Genomic DNA, 22,559 nt, shown 5'->3' with positions numbered 1-22,559 from the left:
AGATTTTTACAGGTGGATTTTTAGAGACCTCTTGTGTGTTGGGGTTGAACTGGCTGAGAGGCAGTTAGCAAAGTAATCTGTTCTTAAAGAATGCTGGTTTTTTCCTGATGAAATTTTGGGTGTCCTTTATCAGGTACTTGCTGACTGTCTGCCATTTGTTGGCGTTTGTCTTTTAAGATGACAGCCCTGTTCAAGAGAGGGTGCAGCCACATGTGTTGAATTGGAACCTGTTCTAGAGTTGATTCTGACCAGACAGATTTTACTGTCACTTTAACATATAAGAGCTTTATAAGTTTTTGTGTGTAATTGTTAAAAAAACAGGTTAGTTATTGTAATGTGTTGATTACTCTTAAAATGCAGTTGATAAACTTCATAATACTGTATGTAAATCTTACAGATTCAAAAACAGTAAGTGTAGTAATTTCTATGCCTTTTGGGAAAAGTTTGTCTTTTTTGCCTCTTGAAGTACTGCCTTCAGATATTCTGTCATGTAAAGTTTATCTCTGCCTTTCTGTGTAGTTGATCAGTGCAAAAGTAGAGCTCTTAATAGAACTTTTTTGTCTTCTTTTCTTTTTTAGCATTTTAGAAAGAACGATCAGAGCAGCTGTGGAACAGCATCTTTTCGACCTGCAGAGCAGCTTAGATAACGATCTGAAACATATACAGCAACAAGGACTGGGCTGTAACAATGAAACAAAAAATCCCAGTGGGGATGAGGAAGGATCTAACAACCAGTAAGATTTTGTTGTGTCTGTAGTGAATTCTGTAACATTGTATATCTTAACTCTTCCAAAAAAATCTACCCAAATCCCCAAAAAAGTTACAATTTTTGCTGTTGACTTCTGTTTTATCTCTCTTAAAACAAATAAACTTCTATCAGGTGCCAGTAATCAATAGCTCTTGAAGCAAATATTTTAAACTGATCTTGTAGCTAAAAATGCCATGAAGTCTATCTGCTGTACTGCTGAATTCCATGCAAGTAGCCCAGGAACTTAAATTTACTCAAGTGCTTTCATTCTTGAATGTGACTTGTGACAAAAATTTAACCTTAACATATTAAAGCTATTGTAGATTCAGTTTCATAACCCTGTCTTTCCATATCAACGTAACTACTTTACTGCTCTGGCTGCCAGTGTCAGTGAAACAGCCAAGAATGAGCACTGTGGGTCTATTTGCTTAGAGTTCCAACCTTATTTGATCAGATTTTATTTTTCTTGTAAATCAGGCCAGATTCTGAGTGTAGTGCTTTGCCATGGTAGCATTTAGAAGCTACTGGTATGTTTTGGTGCTTCATTAAAAACAAATAGTTGTGATTAATACCCAGACTTCAAAAATGTGTTGTTAAGATTTCAGTACCTAAATTTCTTTGTTGCTCAGAGCTGGAATATGTGAACAGAGTCTGAAATACGTGAAGTGTTCAGCGACTCAAATGCTCTTTTCTAAATTGTTCAATCTTTAGTGGTTTTAGAAGACAGGCATAAAGTTTGCAGTGGATTATAAAAGTAATAATCATTGCTGGTAGTGATCAATTAAATCTGAGTTTTAGTGCTAAAGATTCAATGTCTTTAAAGTAATTTGCAAGTCGGTAATTGCCTCACAGCCCTGTAGCAGCTGAATTCCTTCAGTCCCAGTTTAAGTGCTGTAAAGGTTGGCTGATCTCAGAGAGGGAGTCTCCAAGTGCCATCACTGCCGGTTGGAAACCAGTATCCTCCTCTGGCACAGGCACTCCAAATGCTTCTGATCATCATTCCACTGTGGATTAACTGTAAGAGAGGATACATGATATCGTTCTTCAAGGGGGTGTCTGGGTTCTTTAAAGCAGCTGACTGTGCACAAGGCAAATACACAGTTAAATTAAGAACTGAAAAAAGCAGTGATCCAGTGCCAGTTTCTTAGTACTAACTTAATGGCTGGATTGAAGAAAAAAAGAGTTAAAATGTCAGTTTTCAACCTGTCCTGTTGATTATCTCTGTATCTGATTGTTACATTTTGGGTTTGTCAATTTTAATATATTTACCTTCTGTTGTGAAATAGAATTCGTAGTAAAAGCAAAGTAGGCTTAAAACTTAACAGGGGATAAAGAAAAACTTTATTAATAACACAAAAATAATAATAAATTCAGAACAGATCTTCAGAGTACGCTCTCCTTCCCCTTTTCATACTTTAACAACATACAGAGGCACTTCAGTTAATTCCGTACTTAAATAATCTTTTTCAGTTCACTTTAGGGAGAGGAGTTTCTTCTTTTCAGCTATAGGGATCTTTTTACGAGAGGAAAAAAACCAGTTCTCTCCTGACTCCACTTTATTCATGAAAAGCAGCCACCCGGGATCTGCGATCATGAAACTCCTCCCACTTCACAGCCTTCCCAGAGCTGTGCTTGTGGGCCATGTCAAAGTCACAGGGTATTACTTTTAAGGATGAGCTGCTCAAAGGCAAAAGTTCTCTTCAGCTCACTTCTCTCTGTTCATACATCATTCCCAGGAACAGAGATCCCCCTTTTTCCCTTGGGGCAAAGGATTCTTCAAACACTTTACACCTCACCCCACCCTCCCCCACCATGTCTTTCTCTAATTTAAAGGAATTTTTTTAGCGTAGTACAGTTCATCCCTATAACTTTACAAACAGATATTTCAGGCAATCTTCATGGCGTCTCCTCATTCTCCTTCCATCTAGAAACTTAGCTTTTACTTCATTGACTTCGGTGTATCCCTTGTGTTCTTCTTCCTCTCACCCAAGGAAGGATTAAGGGTCTGTAAGTCTTACCTGATCATGGGAAAAGTTAAAATCTCACCCAGAAGTCGCAGGGTTTTTGCCAGGCCGTGCTGGAGCTGTGTCAGGATCTCAGGCCGCCCAGGCCACACTGGAGGGTCAGGATGAAAACTGCAAAGCGCAGCCAGAGGAGAAATGGGTGCCAAGGCTGTGTCTCCACGGTTCCCCCGGCGCTGCCCGCCCCCAGCTCCAGCCGCAGCCCGGGGGTTCTCCCTCTGCCCTGCCCAGCACACAAAGCCCTGGGGGCTCTCCCGAACCGGGCCCGGCTGCCTCCCCCCAGCCCGTGAGGGCGGCCGGGCGGGCTCGGCCACCCCAGGGCTGCTCCGAGCCGGGGCAGGGCAGGGACACACCGGGAAAAGGCGAGAATCCCAGCAATGGGCTCTGCTCCCCTTGGCCACTGGGGCCCCTGGTTAAAAACGGGGCCCGGCAGCCTCCGGAACCCAACCCTGCCTGGCCCGGGCCAGGTCAGTGTTACCTCGTGAAAGGCCAGAAATGCAAGAGAGCTTTCCCGGGGTTTACTTGCTTCAAATGTGATTCACGAGCAAAGTGACTTTTCCAATTGGTTTCTCAGGCTGTCAACAACTAAACCAGTCTTCAATTGGCCCTATCAATTCACAGAGGAAGTTCTCATGGAGAAAAGCTTCCTAGTATGCCCTTCCCCTAGGTGCCTTCAAGGTACAACCAGCACACTGATAGATAGAGAAGGAGCTTTCTTAAGGTGGTTTGGAAATCTTTTTGAATGAGGAAAAGGAATGCAAGCAAGTCAAAGCTTGTGATGAATGACAGAGTTACATGGTAAGGGATAGTGACACACAAAGATTACATGTGAATTCAAATATGGTGTCAATTAGTTTTAATCTGGCTGTAATGTTATATGCCTTAAGTTGAAGTCTCAGCATACCAAATGTTAGAAATAATGGGATTTCTCACTGGAGGAGAGCACAGTAATAGTAGCTGTAAACTAAGTGGCTTTCAGTACTAAGAGGAATGTTTGAGTATTTCAGTGCTGAGAGGAGCCTCAGCAATGTCACCGAGTCACTGTAATTTCAGGATGTTATTGCTTCTGGCTGTTGTGTTTTAATTCCTTAGGTTGGTATGGTAAGTGCAGGGTGTATGACTGACCCTTCAGACAAGAACCAAATAAATACATTTTAATATGTCTCTCATGTAAGGATGTACAAGACATCACATAATTAATTTTCCCTGCAGGTCAGAATAATTCTGTTAAATAAAAAACCCAAACAAAAAACATTCTGATTTTTGATAATGTTTAAAGGTGAAATAAAAGTGTTTCTTTTTTATTTTATTTTTTAAAGGTGTAACAAAAGGTTTCTGAAGTCTTTCTGTTTGTATCTTTAGGAGTGATGTTATTGAAGATAATGACACTGGTAGCAGTGAAAACACAGGAGACTGCTCTGAAGTATTGGTTTGCACTGATTTAGACATTGAAGCTATAAAACATGATACTGTAACTGAGGAAGAACAAAGCATTCAGGTGAGAGGAAGAATCTCCTGTATGTGAAATCACAAACTAAAGTTGCAACTTTAGTGCTCTAGAGATCCAAGTTTTCACAAGAACTCTGACATAGCATTACATGGTGCTCTTGCTCTGTGCAGTCAGTTGTCTTCTTTTCTGTGCCATGTGCACCGAGAAATTTTTGTCTACTTTGGTGTGACTTGGTTGGACTCTGACTGATTTTTCCGTTCTTCTTTCACAGATACCAGCCCTTCCTTCTGCTGAGGTAAGTCACTGTATGAGGCAGCACAGCACTGGTTGGAGCAGCATCTGTGTTAGTAAAGGCTTCCTGAGGAGCAGAAGCTGTAGAGCTGAGGCTGCAGCATAGCCCACAGTCACCTTGCATGGATCAGGAAAGGGCAGCAGTCACCTTGAGACTTAGCAGCCTCTTGGCTGTGCTTGTGCTAGGAAGGTGTGGTTTGTTGTTAGCTAGTTACAGCCTTTCCTCTCTATCTCCAGTTTCTTCTATGGTAGGCAGTGATGTCCTGTTCTTTTCAGCACATCTTTATCTCTTCCCTAGTTGATGCAATCAAGGAATTCTGTAAAATATGTGCTGACAAAAACTAAATCAAGGACAACAGTAAAGTTATCAAGAGAAGAGTGTATTCTTCCATGCTGTATCAAGCAGCACATATGCAGCTGTCAGATAAGCCCTTCTAATGAAAAATATCAAATCTATAGTTCCTTATTTATTTGCTAACACTTTTGTTGTTACAAATCTAAGTGGTGAATTCTGTGGGTGGAGATGTTTGTTACACATGTGTAGAGAAGTTCCTGCAATGGTTTTCAGCTTCTTGCCTGTGAGTCCATAAATCTTCCTGAGGGTTTCCTCAGAGATGACCAGATAAGCAAACCTATTGTTAGTAGACTTAAATTAACTAGAAGAATTAATTGGTCTTTGAACTTGAAAGGATGGAAATGGATGCCTTAGCATAGTGAAACTGAGTCTTCTGGACTTTCTATTCTTACTAAAACAAAATGTTTCCTTAGTGCTTTTCACTGTTGTGATGTATTCTGTTGTTGGGCTTCTGTTTGCTTTTGGGGATCCCAAATGACTCTCTTGAATCACCTAGCAAGACAAATTTTCCAGTTGTTCCCAGAAACTAGCATATTGTTTTGGAATCCCATTCTGTAAATTAAATTTCACAAAATATATTTGTGGTCCTGGTTCTTTCCTCATGCTTTAGTGCCAAAACTTGTTTTGAAACAATAATTAGATTGTTACCCTATAGCATAAAATACATAAAGCATGGTGTTGGATATAAAGGGGAACATGATGCTTGGGAGTGCACAATAGAAATAGTTTTGTTGTCATACCTGCTATCACTCTTGGCCTTTTTTTGGCTCTTTTGGTAGATTTCTATTGTTTCTATTGTCCATTGCTGTGAGTGGTAAGGTGACATTTCAGTGTCAAGTTTTGTTTTCTTCAATGTTAGTTTTTTGCCATCTTTTTAATACTCCATTTCAAATGTTATTGGAGAGTTGTACCTTTTAAGAAGAAGTTAAGGGGAAATGTGATTTTCCTGTGTGGTAGGATTTTGAGAGGAATGTGTAGTGTTGTAGGAAAAGAAAGTTCTGCATATGAGTTCTCCTTTGGGCTCAAAATGGAAATAGAAACAGCTGTTTCCACAACTCCAGTAAGTGTGGCTATGCAAGACTTAAACAGCTCATCTCCAGGGTGGAAATTATCTGAGTATGACAAATGCACTGTAATTAAAAATTGTTTCCCTAAATTGGAATTTGACTTGAGGACTGAAATAATATCAACAGAAGAACAGTCTTTTTTCTGATATGGGTGTCAGTTGCTGTCAGCATAAAACTAGCAACTGTTAGTATGTTTGAACTCTCCTGGTAACTTGTTATATTCAGACACTGTAAAGATAATTTTGCAAGAATTCTCAAAGTCTAAAACCAAATGACACATTTTATATTTCAAATTTCTTGTATTCCCACAAATGAGACACTTTTCTGAAGAAGTCAAGTACTGGGCTTTGGCAAAATACTTGTAGTGAACAAAGTGGTGACATGGATTCATCTGAACTTGTTTTGTGAGGTGGTGTCAGAGAACTGACAGCATTTCTTCATCCCCTTCCAATTCTGTTGTTGCTTTATTTAGTAACAGGGATTAGTAGCTCCTTAAAAAGTTTGTCAGACTTGTTTCATTTCATATATGCTGGGCACAATGTTTTTGAGACTAGGATATACAAACTGCCATGATTTTAATAATCCCAAACTTCCTGTCATGAGTGATAATTTTAGGTATAACTTTTATTGAAGAAATAATAAAAAAATGGTTAATCTGAAGATGGAAAGTCATCTGACTTCTGGTGATTAAAACACCTGATAACTGGCCCTACTTGAAAATGTAAAAATGTCACATGGTTAAAAGTGGGATTTCAATCCTCATACACAAGAAGGTTTTATTTCTTGAGGATGTTCCATGGTCAGACATGATTTTGGAAATGTCTTCTGTTGAGAGAGCCATTTCTAGATCTTTCTAAACAATGCTTTTCCCCAACAGGCTGCAGACATATTAGTGAAATCATGCGATGAAGATGAAGATGGAGAAAATAATAGTGAAAGGTTTGTGTTTTTCTATAGTCATACAAACCTAGATGATTAACCTAAAGCTTTTTTTGTGAGCAACTCTATGTTCTGGGCAAGATAAACAGAGGAATAAAAATTTTCTTTTAAAAGTTTTGGCACATTTTATTGCTCTTAATGATTGAAGAATAAATGTTAGAAACAGCAACTATCCAGAAAGCTTTGTTAATTTGCAGCTTTAGTTCAGCACTGATGAAGTTTCAGTTTTAGTTCTGTTGAGTTTTAAAGTACTTACTCTCAATTTGAGAATAAAGGTCTGGGCTGTTTTTATTTCCAGCTTTGTTCAAGTCTAGTTGTTGTTTGCATGCTACAACTTGAAATTCAATGTGAATATCAGAGAGTGGAAAAAAGTAATCTAACTTTTATCTCTCAGAGCTTTAATTATTGCCTTAAGTAAATACATTGCCTATCTGCTAAAACTGCATGGGTTTCATAAAAAAAAATATATACAGGGAGTGTATAGTGTTTACTGTCCATTTAAAATGATAATGAGGTCCATGTCTTCTTTTCAGGGAAAATAGTATATTGCTTGATGGCAATGGTAGAATATCTTCAGAGGCATTTCTGGTAAGAAAGATTTAATTTATATACAGATGCACTGCATCTTACTCTACATTTGTATTTCTTGTAACACAATAAATTTTGCTTTTAACATCTTATGGTGGTTGGTGCTGCAAGGTTTGCAAGACCTCTGTTAGAGAACTCATCATGTCAGTTCACAGAAACTTAGGGCAGCAGAGCAAGTTTATGCTTATGCATCTCATGTAAGAAATGTTTTCTAATGTAAAGAATTGATTGCTGTTGGGGTGTGTGTCCCTATGTAATTCCTCAAGTTTGGAAAGATTTTTTTTTTTTTTCCCTTAAAATTTCTGGAAGTGCTGGAACTGCTTAAGTACCTGATTTCCAGCTGCTAAGTAATAATAAAATTATTCTGTTCCTTAAATACAGGATTCAAGTAGCAAGACTTGTGATCTTAATGCAAACACTGACTCAGAGGTGTTGGGGGATGGCAGCACTAATGTTCCCGAGGAGGCTCCAGGTGTCCAAGTACCACATCTGGATCTGAAGAATGTATCTGATGGTGACAAGTGGGAAGGTAATTTTCACTCTTTAGCTCACAGTATATTTAGGGAGGAGTGATAAATAAAACAATTTACAAAGTTGAAGCAGCAGACAACAACATGTTCCTGCAAACGTGGTAAGATCAACCAAGTCGTGACATAGGTCTCATCTTGTTTCAGCACCATCTGCAACTTAATTAAGGACCTTAAAAATATATAAGGAGAAACTAAAAAGTCCGAGTTTCATTCTAGGAGGCATGTTTTGTTTGGCTTTGGTTTTTATTGTTTTTAAAGTTCCATGACCCTGAGTCTCTCATCCAAGTCTTAAAAACAGTTTGTCTAATTATATCATTCAGTTAAAATTCTCATTGTGTCTTGTTTGTCTTTGTTTTATTAAATGTAGACTATTGAATTAGCTGAATTTGACTTAAAATCACTAACCTGCCAAACACAGCAGTTCATATTTCAATTTTTCTGAAAAATCTGTCAGTTGTTTTGGTTTCCATGTCATTGGACAACTTGAAGCAGTTCTAAATTTTCAAATAAAGGCTAAAGTTGCAGGTGGATATTCTTCTGTGCCCATTCTCCTTCCATGGTTTGCATTTTAGGAAAATAAAATAATTGTAACAGTTTTCTCTCAGACAAGATTCCCTGTGTTTGTGACCTTATTCTTCACTGCCTGCCAGGCTTAGGAATCTCTTGAGATTGTGGCTTGACTGAATTTTATTGCTCAAATGTCTGGTAATGGCTGTTAAGACTTCTGTTTTACTTAAAACAACCATAAGCCCTTTGTGACCAGAGCAAAACACTTGTCAATACCTTCTTTTCAAAATACTTCTCTTTTTTGTCTTCCTTATATCATGTTTCCTCTGCCTGGTGTTGATACCTGGAGTCATCACACCTTAAAAAATGCAAGTGATGTAAGCTACTAAACCACTGTGAACTGTCACTGACAGTGCAGTGGCCACAGGCCACTTATATCTGATTTGGAAAACTTGCAATACAACTTGATAGATGTAGTGCAGGTAAACTGTGCAGGGACAGAGTTTTAATTTTTCAGCAGCTTCTTCCAGTGACAGCTTTTCCTTGAGATGCCTTTAATACTTTCACAGTGAAACCTTAGCAAGACACTGGTAACAAGGAATCAGTGCACTTGACTTGTGGTTAGTGTTGGAAATATTAAAATGAGGGAGGTAAAGCTGGAATGTGTGTTCTGTAACAGTGCAGCTTAGAGCTGTCACATGTCAGCACATAGAGCTTTGTCCCGAAGCTCAAGTGTCAAGTGCTGATAATTGATTGTTAGTTTGTCACTGCTGTTGACGTCTTGCAAATTAATTGCCTTCGTGAGTCCACATTTCCCTTTTAACCCTTTGGCAAATAATGAGGTTTTCAAGTTGCAGTTGGTTTCATTTGCTTTGTACAATATTTGCAGGTTGGTGCTTGAGCCTTAGCAAATTGACTTTCAGAATATGTCATGGCACAAAGAAGTCAAATTGCAGGCACCCAAAGACACTGAATCCAGATTTTCAGTCTTGTTGCCCAAGTTAAGAGCAGTCTAAAGCTAAAACAAGCATAAAAATCCTGTTTGTTTTCAGTGTTTTATTTAGTTTAATTGCTTACTTGCACATTATGTTTTGTTGCATCCTCTATTTGTGTTAAGATGACCTAATATGTATTCTCAGAAGGTTTGTGGCATCCATTTTCATTATTTCCTTAAATCTACTCATGAAATTGCTTTTGGTTTTACTTCCACAAATAGCTTTATGACCTTTGTTTTGGAAATAAAGCAGCATATCTCTTTATAAATTTATATTATATCTTCTTGGTATTAAATCATGTTCTTTGCAGGAGGTCTTATTTCACTGTGAAGTACTTGAACATTGACTATTCTTCAGTCCTGTTTAGAATGGTTGTTAGGAACTCAGCCTTCCAAGGCACTGCAAGTCCTTGTGGCATTCCACTGAAGTGGAGTGGCTTTGATAAGAAATCTGTACTAGTCCAAATTCAGTTACAGGATTTGGGTTATTAAAGCCAATCTAATAGAAAACTCAAAGGCCTGTATGCAACAGAGTTCTTGAAAATCAACATCAAATGCTTCCTGGCCCAAGGTGAAAATGCAGAATGGTTGATTTATATTTCTGAGTGTTTTTCTGCATTTGCCCTGCTTTTTGGAAATCACTGGCATCTCTGTTATTTACAAGCTCTGGGCAAAATCATTAGATCTTGCCTTTTGTTCATGTGAGGATGCATGAGTCTCTTGTTAAACTGCAGTAAGTCTTTACTATTCCTCTGCCAGTTCTTTGTAAACCTTTCCAGTAAAAAGTTCCAATTGGCTGAGGACTGAGCATCCTTACCTGCCATGGGAGTTGCTTGGAAGCTGAGAGTGCTCAGGGCCTGGTCCAAAAAGATGGGATGTTTTTCCCTGGTACTGTATCTTCCTGCTTTACATGTTATGTATAGTTTGTTCTGACTGTGCTGTGTGTTCACTTTAGTATTTTTGCCATTCTTTTTCATTTTATTAGCGCCATGCCCTATCACTTTCCCCCTCATTGATTTCAAAACAATGCATCTGCAGAGAGAAGGGGAGGGTAAGTATGGTTCGCCATACGTTCAGTTATCTGCCTTTTGATAGTTGATGGTTTGCTTTCTAACTAACCCTTCACCTGCTGTCCCTTATATCTTGGGAATATTCTGATCTGCAGTTTTTTTCTTAATTCAAAAAGGTCCCTTTCTTGGGTCTTGTACTGTGCAAACAGGCAAGATCACACTGAAAAACAACAAAAAAAATTCCCAATCATGCTTAGTAAATGTACGATGGAAAGCAGGTACAAGGGTTATTTTTTTTTAAGATTACTTTGTGGGTTTTATTGTTGTTCTGCACACTTTGAACCCAGTTTTCAAATTTCTGATTTGAACTAGAAGAAAAACATGCAACTCTGGAAGAAAATGGGGGTGGGATTTTAAATTAAAATAATTGAAAGGCTATATCAGGCTTTTTTTTAGGCAGTACGGAAACCATATCAAAGAATTATAAGGGATATTAGCAGGGTGCTTTTCATAGGGATTTGAATGAATTGATTGTTTTGGAATCTCCCTCCTAAAAAATCACCTTCCACAAATTAAGAAATCTCTTTTTCTCAGTGGTGTCAAGATAAAATTTATCATAAAATCCAAAAACACTCCTTGAAAAAGACTTAAGCAAATGGGCATTGTACCAAAAGAGGTACTGTCAGACTTACCTTCTTCAAAACCAAGAGTACAACCTTTCAAAGTACATGTGTACAGTATGACAATTAATTTCCACAGCAAAATACTGCAATGGACAATAAGCATATTCTTCTTACTTTATATTTCTGATACATAAATAACACTCTTTTATATTGTTGAACTGCTCAGAAATGCATACTCCTAAGATACACTTTGAAAAAGGGATCCTAGTGTGCATACTTCATTTCCGTACCTTTTTCTTTCAGTTATATGACAGAATTTGTAGCTTTCTGATGTATTTCACTGTTTTTATTCACTTTGTGTATGACACCACATCCTCTAGAGCATACAAGACTAAGCATTGGGTTCACATTTTTGTTTCGACTCTTGTTTATAGTTCTCTTAACAGAAAAGTGCCATTTTGTGTCTTTTTTTTTTTTTATCTTCTAGATCCATTTCCTGCTTTCAAGTCTTGGCAAGAGGACAGTGAATCTGGAGAAGCTCAGCTTTCCCCACAGGCAGGGAGGATGACTAATCATCCATTGGAAGAGGACTGTCACCCCATATTGTCACATCGGAGTTTGGATTTTGGGCAAAGCCAGCGTTTCTTACATGATCCAGAAGCGTTAGACTCTTCATCCAAAGCACTTTCTTTTGTTAGGTGTGTATTTTAATGCAGTCTGGTGGGCAGGAAGTGTTACTGCCAGGATGAAAATACAGCTTCTGGAGATTGCTGCGGGGTTGTCATGATCTGAGTGAACTGAAGACCAAGGTCATGTGTAACACTGTGTGGCTGTTTGGCTGCTCTGCCTGCCCAGGAACTGCTGGAGTGAGTCAGAGCAGAGATTCAGCTGGGGTGGGATTGTGTCTCTCCAAGTGGCCACTGACAGATATGAAGGAAAAGAGGATAAAAATAGGACAAGATTGCAGAGTTTTCCCTGGCATTTTGGTCAGGGCTTCGGACAAATGGTGCTTCCTGGGCTGGAAGTATTTATATCCTTTGTTTACCTGGCTTTGCTAGACTCTGGTCTGTGATTTTATGTAAGATCTGGCTTTTTTTTTTTTTAACCTTGTTTGTTAAGGTAGCGTTGTCACTAAACAAGATGCAGATTATTTGTATGAACAGGGCAGTGTGATTCTCCTAATCTGTAAATAACTGGTGACCTATACTGTCTGCTACTGTTACTGGGAAAGGGAAGTTGAGAAGGATTTTCATGCTCGTTAGGGAAGAGATAATCTCATAAAAATGAGAAAACCTGAAAGAGGAGATTGGAACAAGTTTAGAGTTTCTAGTTGTTAGTCTGACAGATTTATTGATGAAAAAAGAACCTTGTGCAAGTTTTCTCCAAGTAGCCACAGAGGCTACTTAACAAGTACTGTTAAAATGGTATAGAACACTGACCTGCAGGAAAGTGCTGATGATAACAGCTGTTCTCCTCATTTAAAACTAATAAGGATCTGCTCCAGTAGATTATTAGATTAGTATTGCTAATATCTTGAACTACATAGATGTCACTGGCTGTATTGAGGGAGGTTTCAGACACCTTGTATAAGTGTTCTGGAAAATTCTCATGTCAGTCTTGAAACAAAAATGCTTTGCAAGAGCAGCACATGTCAAGGAGCTATGTGAAAGATTATATAAAACCAAAACAACATGCTTTAGAACTCTGTAAGTAAAATTTAAGAAATTTTTTAGGAAGGCTAGCAAGGTCTATGGATACTTTTTGTCTTAAGTATCTCTTAACTTGCCTGAAACAGTTGAATGAAGCTGTTGAAATACCAAGGATTGTTCAGTGGTATTTTCTAGCCTGGGCTTTATTCTGTGCCCAGTTCTTGGAGAACACCTGAGTATATAGTAACTTTGGTAAATAACCCGGGCACCAGAAAGTTTGCAATTAATGGTACATGACAGTAGGATTTCAAATTGGTTTTTCTGTTGTGGCTATTACTGATATTAGGGAGACAAAAGTCATGTCCCATCTTGAAGATAGCAGCTGAAAGCAGTTTGAGTAAATAACTCTGAAAACTTGAAATTAATGGATTATGAACTGGAGGAAAAATGAAATTATTCATATCTTACTTAAAAGACTTGTTGTTTGCACTTAGTTATCTAAATGACATTTAAAATGTTTTTAAACAGAACACGAAGAGCATCCTTTAGCTCAAAAGATGACAAAAGGGAAGACAAGACACCTTATCAACTTGTCAAGAAATTACAGAAAAAAATAAAGCAATTTGAGGAACAGTTTGAAAAAGAGAAAAACAGTAAGGTAGGTTAGCACTTCTGTTTTTACTCAGGATAAAGAATTGCATGGGAGGGCTGAGTGACTCTTTTAGTTGATCACTGAATAACTGTGATCACAAATGAGAATTTTGTTACACACTGCTGTCTGCAAAAGGGAGCTGAGAAACAGCAATATTAGAAAATGTGCCAGAATGCCAGAGCCAAAGGAGGACAGAGTGACAGTTCTGCTGTGAGACTGAGGGTATTTCAGATGAGATGTGTGGAAAAGCAGAAATGTCTTACCACTCTATGGTTCAGCTGCTGAAGTTGTTTCAGTTTCATTTTCTCAAGTGTTGTCCTTACATTGGCACTGAGATCTGATCTGATACTGAGTGGCATGCATGTAACCGTTCACATTCCCCATCACAAATATTACCAAATCTTGAAAGAAGTATTTATAAACAAGATTTAGTGTGTTTGTTTTAATATGTGGCTTATTTGTATTTTTTCAGCCCTCCTATAGTGATATTGCAGCCAATCCAAAAGTTTTAAAATGGATGACTGAACTTACGAAATTGAGAAAGCAAATAAAAGGTAAGAGATTGCTACAGTTTCTCACTCTCTACCAACACAAATTATCTCCATGACTGAAATGGCTAAGTCATGCACTAAAATTCCACAGCACTTAAAAATGTTTAATTTCTGCATTCTGGACTATCCAAAAATCAAATTATTCTTATTCTTTAGTTCTTTAGGAGAGAAATTTTCCCTATTCAAATTGCTATGTTCCTGTATTTGCAGTTAAACAAACTGAGGGTGTTATTTCTTTTAAACCTTTGGATTGAGCCATATTTCCCATTTCAGATGCAAAGCAGAGGAGCTCAGAGGGAGAATTCATACCTCAAACTCGTCCACGAAGTAACACTCTTCCAAAAAGCTTTGGTTCCTCTCTTGACCAAGAGGATGAAGAAAATGAAGATGAGATGCAGGTTGTGCAGAAAGAGAAGAAGCCAACCAAGGAGGCGACACTTGAACTCATTTTGAAAAGATTAAAGGAAAAACGAGTTGAGAGATGTTTACCAGAAGATATAAAGGTAAGCATAAGGTTATGGATAGGCTCTTTCTAAGAGAATGAGTGGGAAACAGAGCACTGTCAGATACTTGAGATACCACTTTATCAACGTGATGATTCCTCTGGCTAGCAGCCCTTTGCAAGGCTATCATATTTCAGATTCAGTGGAGAAATCTTCAACATGAACCACATTTTCCTTGCTCCATATTAAAATATTTACAAGTATCTGCTGACAGTATTGAACAGCTTTAAATGGAAGAAGGTGGGTTGTATTATATTAACTAAGCTAAGTTTGGCTTAGGCATCTATATAGCAAGTAAAAATTACTTGTGTTTGATTAAATACTAATTATTCTTGATAGAAAATGACAAAGGACCATTTGGTAGAAGAGAAAACATCTCTGCAGAAGAGCCTCCTGTATTATGAAAGCCAACATGGACGGCCGGTAATGCTTGGCTTTATTTCAAACTGTGTCATTGTGTGCATAGACAGCAGTAATTCTCAAGCAATAGTGAGACCAGAATTTAATGCTGGTGTGGGAGGTTCTTATTTTTCCTTTTCCAAAACACAAAGGTATCTATTGGCCTCCATGTTGCCATCTGAGGAACTTCCTGCATTGACTTCTTAAAAAAAAAAAAAAGTATGTATTAATAGGCCCCCTTTTCAGAAATCAGCAGGTTATTGGAGTGTGCTAAGTGATGGGTGTCATTTGGTGCTTTATATGTCTTGTGGGGCTAAGAGATGTCTTAAGAGTAAACAAGATTATTGAATTTCCTGAGAAAAGACTGGAAATGTTATTCTGGATTTCACAGAAACAGAAATGAAAAGACAGTTCCCACCCCCTTCTCTACAGTTTCATCTTTTTCTTTTTTTCCCTTTCATTTCTGTAGGGCCATCATCATAGCCAGGCACACGTCTTTTCCCCCAGTTCTTGGTCCCTTTTTTGCCTCTTTTCCATGGATCTTTAAAGACAGAGGGTATGCCTGTGCTGAAGCTCCCATAATTTTTAGGAAGTGTTTAAATCTTTTGCCTGAAAAATACAGGGTGTTCAAGTGAGAGAGAATGAAAAAGTACCCATTTACTCCTTCTTATCTCCATTAAACCCCCTTTCATACACACAATTTAAGGTAGTTTTATATTCCTAGTTGGAGTGTTGATGGCCTGGCAGGAGAAGCACACGTCCTTGTGTTTGCTTGTCTGTGATTGAGTGACCAGTATAATTAATTCTGTGGTTTCTCTGCCTCTAGGTTACTAGAGAAGAAAGACATATTGTGAAGCCACTTTATGACAGATACAGACTTGTAAAACAAATGTTAACTAGAGCAAGCATTACTCCTATTCTTGTGAGTAAAACAAATGCTATTTCTATTTATTTTCCCACTTTGGAACTGGGAGGCTGCCTTTAGAAGAGCTAGTAACACTGTTCTGTGAAACATCTTTCTTGTGGAAGATGTAAGATGTTGTTGTTATTGTACTTGAGGCATTTGATCGATTTACTGCTGAGAACAGAGCAGTTCCAAGCTGTGACCTTGATGGCTCTTGGAAATTAAATGGTTCTCTGTGCAAGTAAGTGAGCTGTGCTAACTTGCTGTGGCTGAGATGTTCCCAAGTGCCTATGCTAGGTATGGATCCACAGGACATACTGTACTTTTAGTCCTCCCCAGAATAGTAACACCAGTTGCAGTGCAGGTTGCTGTCAGCAGAGGCTTGAGTGACAGGATTGCCATCAGAACCATTTCATTCCTTCATGCTTCCCCAGAAAGAGACATGTTGCCAACACCTGCAGCATCTGTACAACATCTGTGGTTTTTCATTGTGTTTTCACTTCATTTCCTTCTGAATTTTCTATCCCCTCTCTGTGGTCTTCTAAGAGATGAAGAAGGAGTTTTCGTACTGTGCAAAGAAACTGATGTAACCTTGTTTATAGTAGCTGTAAAACAGTTGAGGAATGACAGCCAGCTGGTTTGTTCTGCATGAGCCATAATCCAAGCGTTGCATACTGACCCAGACTTGCAAAATACCTGTTTGGATGTTGGCTGCTAACCCTTTTGGAAGGAAGGGACTGCATAGCTGAAGTGAGATAATCTCTTTGAACAGACAGTTCTTCCCAGACATAGGTAGCTGGGCTTACTCAGCAGGAACTTAATCTGCTGTTACATTGTCACTGACAGTCCTTAGCTCTCCCCTCTAAGCTGGAGTACATTGAGATAAAGGGACCAGGTCAAATTCTGCCTTTTTTGCATGTGCATTTTTTTTGGTAGTTCTTTTTAATGAGAAGCATGATTTGCATGATACTCAAATTTAAAGGCTTTTTTTATCAGAATCCCTTTCTGAACTCCATAAACATAGGTTGCTCTTAGGCACCGATGTGTTTCTCTGTGACTGGTGAGTCACAGCTTTTTGGTAGTGCCCTTGACTGGTTGAGCTCTATCCCTTCTCTCCCCTCGGAAATCTGACACTTCAGCTGAGATGGGTTTTAAATTCTGGGTAGCCTGAACCAGTCATTCTGGCTTTTTGGCTGTGAAATAAAGGGATGGGTGATAGCCCACCAGAAGAATTTTAAATCCAGGAGAGATGTCAGTAACATGTTGCCTATAGCACAGATTAGGAATCATCTGTAAAATCTTTTTCACAGGTTTTTGCTTTTGAAACCTGTAAGAGATATGAGGAGATCTCTCTTACTGCCAGTGATTGTTCAGTGGTAGCTTCTAAGTAGTCTGTATACAGTGCCAGATATTTTGAGAATGGATTTTTAGGTTTATATAACAATTGATTCTATGAGATACCTCTTACTGTATCCTGGTACACTAATGACATGCACTGAAGCATGTATGGAAGTGTCCAGAGAAGCAGGAGACTATTTACCTTTCATGAACTAAAGTTTTTGACAGGTCATTGTCTGTGTGGCTTTTGTGTTTCACCTTTTTCCTGTCCAGAGACCATCTGTTGGTATTGCTTCTGCTGTCTGGGGATAAGGGATGAGCAGGATATTATGGCAGGTGTGCAACAAGCACCTGGAAAGCACAGGGACACCTGCTTTAGGCTGGAGTTCAGAGGATTTTCATTCTGAGGTGGCAACAGATAGCTCTGATTTCACACTTCCAACTGCATGGCTTCAGAGGGGTCTGGAAAAAGAACTTGACAGGAGTATTCCCAGTGGATGCCTGGCTGGATAACCAGCTCTGGCCTCTGTAACTGTGCTTTGGTTTGGGAGGAACAAGACTAAATGCAAAATTCAGAGCTATCACTGCATTTATGAATCTTCAACAAAACATGGAGAGAGCAAATGCTTTTAATTTTAAGTCTGAAAATGAGTATTTTAAAATAAATTATAATCTGCGACATTTATTTCTGTGTCAAAGATACCTTGGGTATCCAAGCTTTTTGGGTTGTATGGTTATTTTATTTGTGCTCTTTAAGTATGTTTGCAGTCTTTTATTCATCTCAAAGAGGAAACACTGGGTGACTTCAATGTAATTCTGACTTCAGACAGCACTTACTGTCTTACTGTACATTTTGAAACAAATTTCAATTTTTTCAGGGATCACCATCAACCAAGAGGCGGGGGCAGATGTTGCAGCCCATTATTGAAGGTGAAACTGCCCATTTCTTTGAAGAAATTAAGGTAGGCACAGTGCATTTAAAAAAATACTTCTCAGCACTTGTAATAGGGAACTGAAGTGCATCATATTTGTTTTGAATTTCTGTTTTCACTTTCAGGAAGAAGAGGAGGAAAGTGATGGTTTTTCTACAGACCTTAGCGATATCTTAAAAACTGCTGCCCAAACACAGCCCATTCTAAGCCCAGTTGAAAACTCTGAGTCTGATGTTGAAGATGGTCAAGAGAAACTCACCCGGGACCTGAGGCTTTCCAGCACCCGAGCTGCTTCTATGTATGGACAATTAAGTGGATACTTCAATTATAGTAGTTGTAATTATTGTAATTAGAGTCATGATACTAAATCTATGCTGTTGGGTGGAAGGGAGTGACATGTTCAGCACTTCTCAGGAAATGTTTGGATTGAATGAGTGTTCTTTGCTCTGACATGTCTGACTAAGATCTTTTTGTACTCAGTGAATTATTTACTACCTTCTAAACCTTCTTCAGCCTTGCTTGAGCTGTGTAGACAGCAGAAAATTTATACCCCTTTATTAACTGCTAGTTTCTTCTCAGTATTTCACTTTCAAACTGACAGCATATTCCTTATGAGCCAGACAAATAAATTATTAGTGCAGCTAGCTCAGTTGTTTCTGAGTAATTTAAATTCTATTGTACAGCCAACAGATTCTTCTTTCACTTGAAATTTTTAGGCCTGAATTATTGGAGCAACTGTGGAAAGCCAGAGCTGAGAAAAAGAAGCTACGTAAGACATTACGAGAATTTGAAGAGGAGTTTTATCAGCAGAATGGAAGGTTTGTTTAGCACAAAACTTTATGCTGGGCTGCAGCCTTATAGCCAAGTATATTTTATAACTTTGAATGTTGTCAGCTGGAATCTGATCTGTTTCATGTGCTGTGAATAATCTCCTGAGGGAGATAACTTCGTGTATTTTTAACAGCTCAATTTAAAAAACTAGCATTTAAAAATACCTACTAAAACTTTTTTTTGTTTGTTTTTTTTAATAACCATATTATCCCTGTTCTGTAATGTAGGGCAGGGAAGTTTGCCCATTTGCCTCTTGTTCCAGTAGGTCAGTTCTGGTAGTGAATATTTGCTTTACCAGTAAGGATTTTTAATAATTTTTATTCTTCTCCATATTGTTTATTTCTTTTAGGCTTTTATTTGAATTTGTTTTGTCATTAATTGGATTGCATTGCTGCCCATTGTATTTTTGAGACATCTCGTGTCTTGAACAAAACTGACAACCCTCCTAAGAGGTCACTTTCTTGACTGGCAAATGCTCTCTTGACTTGCACTTGACTGTGACTTCTCCTGTATTTCTTCTGAACAAACTCCTGCACCACTGGTCACACAGATTCTAGTAACATGACTTCACTGTGCACTTACTGAATGTGGGACAAAACTCCTTTTGACTTCAATGGCAAATAATGAGGTTAATTATATTAATAGATTATTTATTTTAGTCCAGTAAGATTAGTGCTCTGCTGCCAATTTTTGCATCAATCTGCTTACAGTAAAAAATGTAGATTGATTTAAATTTGTCTTTTTCTGTAGTGTGTACACAGGATCTGAAATTATACTCATATCCTGTTAGTAAAATTCCCAGGAGAGCTTGGGGCAAGATTATTACCCTATGCTGCAGCAGTTGTGCTGAATAAATGCTGCTGGGTTTTCAGTTCAGATTTTAGGTGATGGCAGTTTGAACGACAATAAACTAAAATACAATGTCATGCCTGCCTGCTGTTGGTGAACAAGATGCCAATAATGTTTTCATCTGCCCTAAAATAGCTTCCTGTAGCTCCTTCTGTGTTTGGCTTGCTGTAGGATGGAGGATTTAGTTGAAATTTTGTTTTTCTTTTTACAGAAATGTGCAGAAAGAAGATCGGGTCCCAATGCTGGATGAGTACAGGGAGTACAAGAAAATCAAAGCCAAACTGAGGCTGTTAGAAGTACTTATCAGCAAGCAAGATTCTTCAAAATCAATTTAAATTATATTCCTCCAACCTGTTGAGTAACATGCTGTTTCCATGTACTACCCCTGTACTTATTGGGTGCTTGTGTTCATGTGTCATGCACTGTTGAAAGAAACCAGTTTGTGCACTTTACTATGGTGCCACTAGGACATGTTTGAAGGGTAAGTAGGTCCTATCTAGAGAGCAAATAAGGTTTCTGAGTTTGAGACTGCTCTATCCAACTTTAGCAAACACAGTTTCCATCAAAGTTTTGTATTCCAGATGGATCCATCCTGTTCCAAAACAGCCATAGCTTTTTTTTTTCTTTAGCATTCAAGAACTTTGAGACTTTTGTTATTACCAACCTTTTGCATTGTTGAAGAAATTATTAGTATTGTAATGCTACACTGAACTACTCCTCTTTCCTAAAAAAATCAGCAAATTAAGGGTACAGCTCTTAATCCTGGAACACTTAAACAGACTGTAATTCCTTTCAAAGGACTGCTGTGGAACAACTTTGTTTTTTTTTTTTTTTTTTTTTTTTTGTATTCTAAATTGCACCTATACACAGTAATAATTAACGTCTATGGATTTTGCTCATTAGTGGTCACGTTTCCTCCTTGATAAAGATGACAGTGGACAAACCAGAAAGACCAGAAAGTGACCTTTTCTTAGTGGCTTTTAAACCTTGGAAAACTGAAAAGTTCAATCACATGCTGCCTACAGGACTCATGTCATTGTTGTTCATTGGATCCCTTTTTCGGTTGTTGTCAGCCAGTGGTGATGTAGTGTTTGGGCTGAATTGGATACGGCATCTCCGCTTTCAGAAGATTTGAGGAGCACAATGAACACTTGGGTGTTTGGGAGATCTGGTGGTGCTCAGACTTGTGTGGCTCCACAGAAAGGAGCTGGCTTAGGACAGTTAAAATCCCACTGTACCTGAAATGAGTGTGGTGTCAAGGGCTAAAATCAGTGTAGTTAACATGCACCACAGGGAGAACCGTTTGTTTGGAGTGGAAAGATTACTGCTGTTTATCACGGTTTTGTTTTACCGTTGGAGAATAAAAATACATTATCTAATCCTTATGATATAAGCAAAACAGTTTATGGGCCTTGCATGATTTAGCTTCAGAGTTGAATCTAAATAATGTTTTGAGTATCACATCTGCTGTGCTGAACGATGATTTAGGGACTAGCTTTGCTCTGCAGCAGCCATCTGCAGCTGTTTCTGATCTGGCAAAATCAAAATGTTAATTTCGGCTGGTGCTTTCTCAGTTATTTGGTTTTTTTTTATTTTAGTGTATCAGTTTGATTGTGGCCATGTTCTGCATGCACCTACTCTCACTGCATGTTTTTATGACTGGCTAATGTCAACATAGCAATGATTCACTCTGCTTTATGAAAGACCAAAAATGAACTTTCTCATGATGTAAGAAATGGCTCGCACGTAACCTCAGAGACTTGCTGTTCTGTCATGAAGCATATAAAATAGGTTGCAAGTAGGATTTTTAGTGCTCAGATTTCATTTGTGTACTGTAGAAAACTTCTTGGTTTGTTTCACTCTGCTTGTAGGCATGTAATTTTGGAATTCAGAAAAAAAAAAAAGCACTAAAACTATTGAGCACTGGTGGTATGCCTTTTTTTCTTCTTTTTTTTTTAACTGCAAAGTGATCTGGGACCTTAGAAAATTATGAGGTTAAACTAGTCTTGAGACCATTTACCAATTTTATTCAGTTCCATTGTGCAATGTACACTTCAGTTCCTTTTCTATCAGTCTGCAGACACGGGTGTATCCAAACATTGAAATTAATGTGTACTGTATAGTGTTGTACATGAATGTTTGTGTTTTATATACCACATGCAAAATGTCAATATGCACTATTTAAATGTTTTAAATAATATATTCCTCCTTTATAATGCTTAAATCTATATGATTCCAATATTTTTATAAGTGAGTGAGTGATCAGACTGGTTCCAATTCAGAATTAACAGCTGCTTTGTGTTTGTTATGCAGTGTTTGGCTGTTTATTCAGTATAGTAGATAAGCATGGCAACAGTTATGCTGAGTGTGTTTTGTGCCATCCTTGTTGAGCAATAAATAAATGGTAGAACTTAGGCATTTTGTGATATAAGTTTTACTTTGGTAAAAGCAAAACCTATATATCTATATGGATATATAGATATGGAATATATATAACTAAACCAGATATAATTGCATTGCTATGTCTGGTGCTCATTGTATAGACTTTTATAATAAAAGTACCTTAACCTTTATTGTTTTCTATCTTTGTTTCTCATTATGCTTTCTCCTGCACTGCCATCTCTTAAAAAGGAGTGCTGAGTGCTGCTGCTGTTTGTAGCTGCAGGGCGTTGTGGGGTGGGTCCAATTCCTCGATCTGCTCTGATGGTGGCTCCGGTGAAGCTGCATTGCCTGGAGCCGCGTTCTACCCGTGCAGGCTGTGCGGGAGAGGGGCCCCAGCGGCTCCTGGACTGAGCTTGGAGCATGGTCCTGGCTGGGCTCAGGGAACG

At 38.3% G+C, this 22,559-nt stretch overlaps 1 protein-coding gene across 1 annotated transcript in view; it reads left to right on the top strand.

Annotated features, from left to right (window-relative positions):
- Nucleotides 1-22,185, top strand: part of FAM13B (family with sequence similarity 13 member B) — a 45,927-nt gene extending 23,742 nt beyond the window's left edge. The window contains exons 9-25 of the mRNA XM_062501998.1: nucleotides 579-734; nucleotides 4,132-4,267; nucleotides 4,491-4,514; nucleotides 6,810-6,871; nucleotides 7,405-7,459; nucleotides 7,841-7,988; nucleotides 10,476-10,541; nucleotides 11,611-11,821; nucleotides 13,301-13,430; nucleotides 13,897-13,978; nucleotides 14,249-14,478; nucleotides 14,818-14,901; nucleotides 15,704-15,799; nucleotides 17,998-18,081; nucleotides 18,177-18,349; nucleotides 18,768-18,869; nucleotides 19,943-22,185. Coding sequence (XP_062357982.1) covers nucleotides 579-734; nucleotides 4,132-4,267; nucleotides 4,491-4,514; nucleotides 6,810-6,871; nucleotides 7,405-7,459; nucleotides 7,841-7,988; nucleotides 10,476-10,541; nucleotides 11,611-11,821; nucleotides 13,301-13,430; nucleotides 13,897-13,978; nucleotides 14,249-14,478; nucleotides 14,818-14,901; nucleotides 15,704-15,799; nucleotides 17,998-18,081; nucleotides 18,177-18,349; nucleotides 18,768-18,869; nucleotides 19,943-20,066 — 1,963 coding nt within the window. The 3' untranslated portion in view covers nucleotides 20,067-22,185. The remainder of the gene's footprint in view (nucleotides 1-578; nucleotides 735-4,131; nucleotides 4,268-4,490; nucleotides 4,515-6,809; nucleotides 6,872-7,404; nucleotides 7,460-7,840; nucleotides 7,989-10,475; nucleotides 10,542-11,610; nucleotides 11,822-13,300; nucleotides 13,431-13,896; nucleotides 13,979-14,248; nucleotides 14,479-14,817; nucleotides 14,902-15,703; nucleotides 15,800-17,997; nucleotides 18,082-18,176; nucleotides 18,350-18,767; nucleotides 18,870-19,942) is intronic.
- The last annotated feature ends 374 nt before the right edge of the window (nucleotides 22,186-22,559 follow it).

Source organism: Cinclus cinclus, chromosome 14, assembly GCF_963662255.1.
Source record: "Cinclus cinclus chromosome 14, bCinCin1.1, whole genome shotgun sequence".
Taxonomy (NCBI): domain Eukaryota; kingdom Metazoa; phylum Chordata; class Aves; order Passeriformes; family Cinclidae; genus Cinclus; species Cinclus cinclus.
This window is presented reverse-complemented; position numbering and strand designations above follow the sequence as displayed.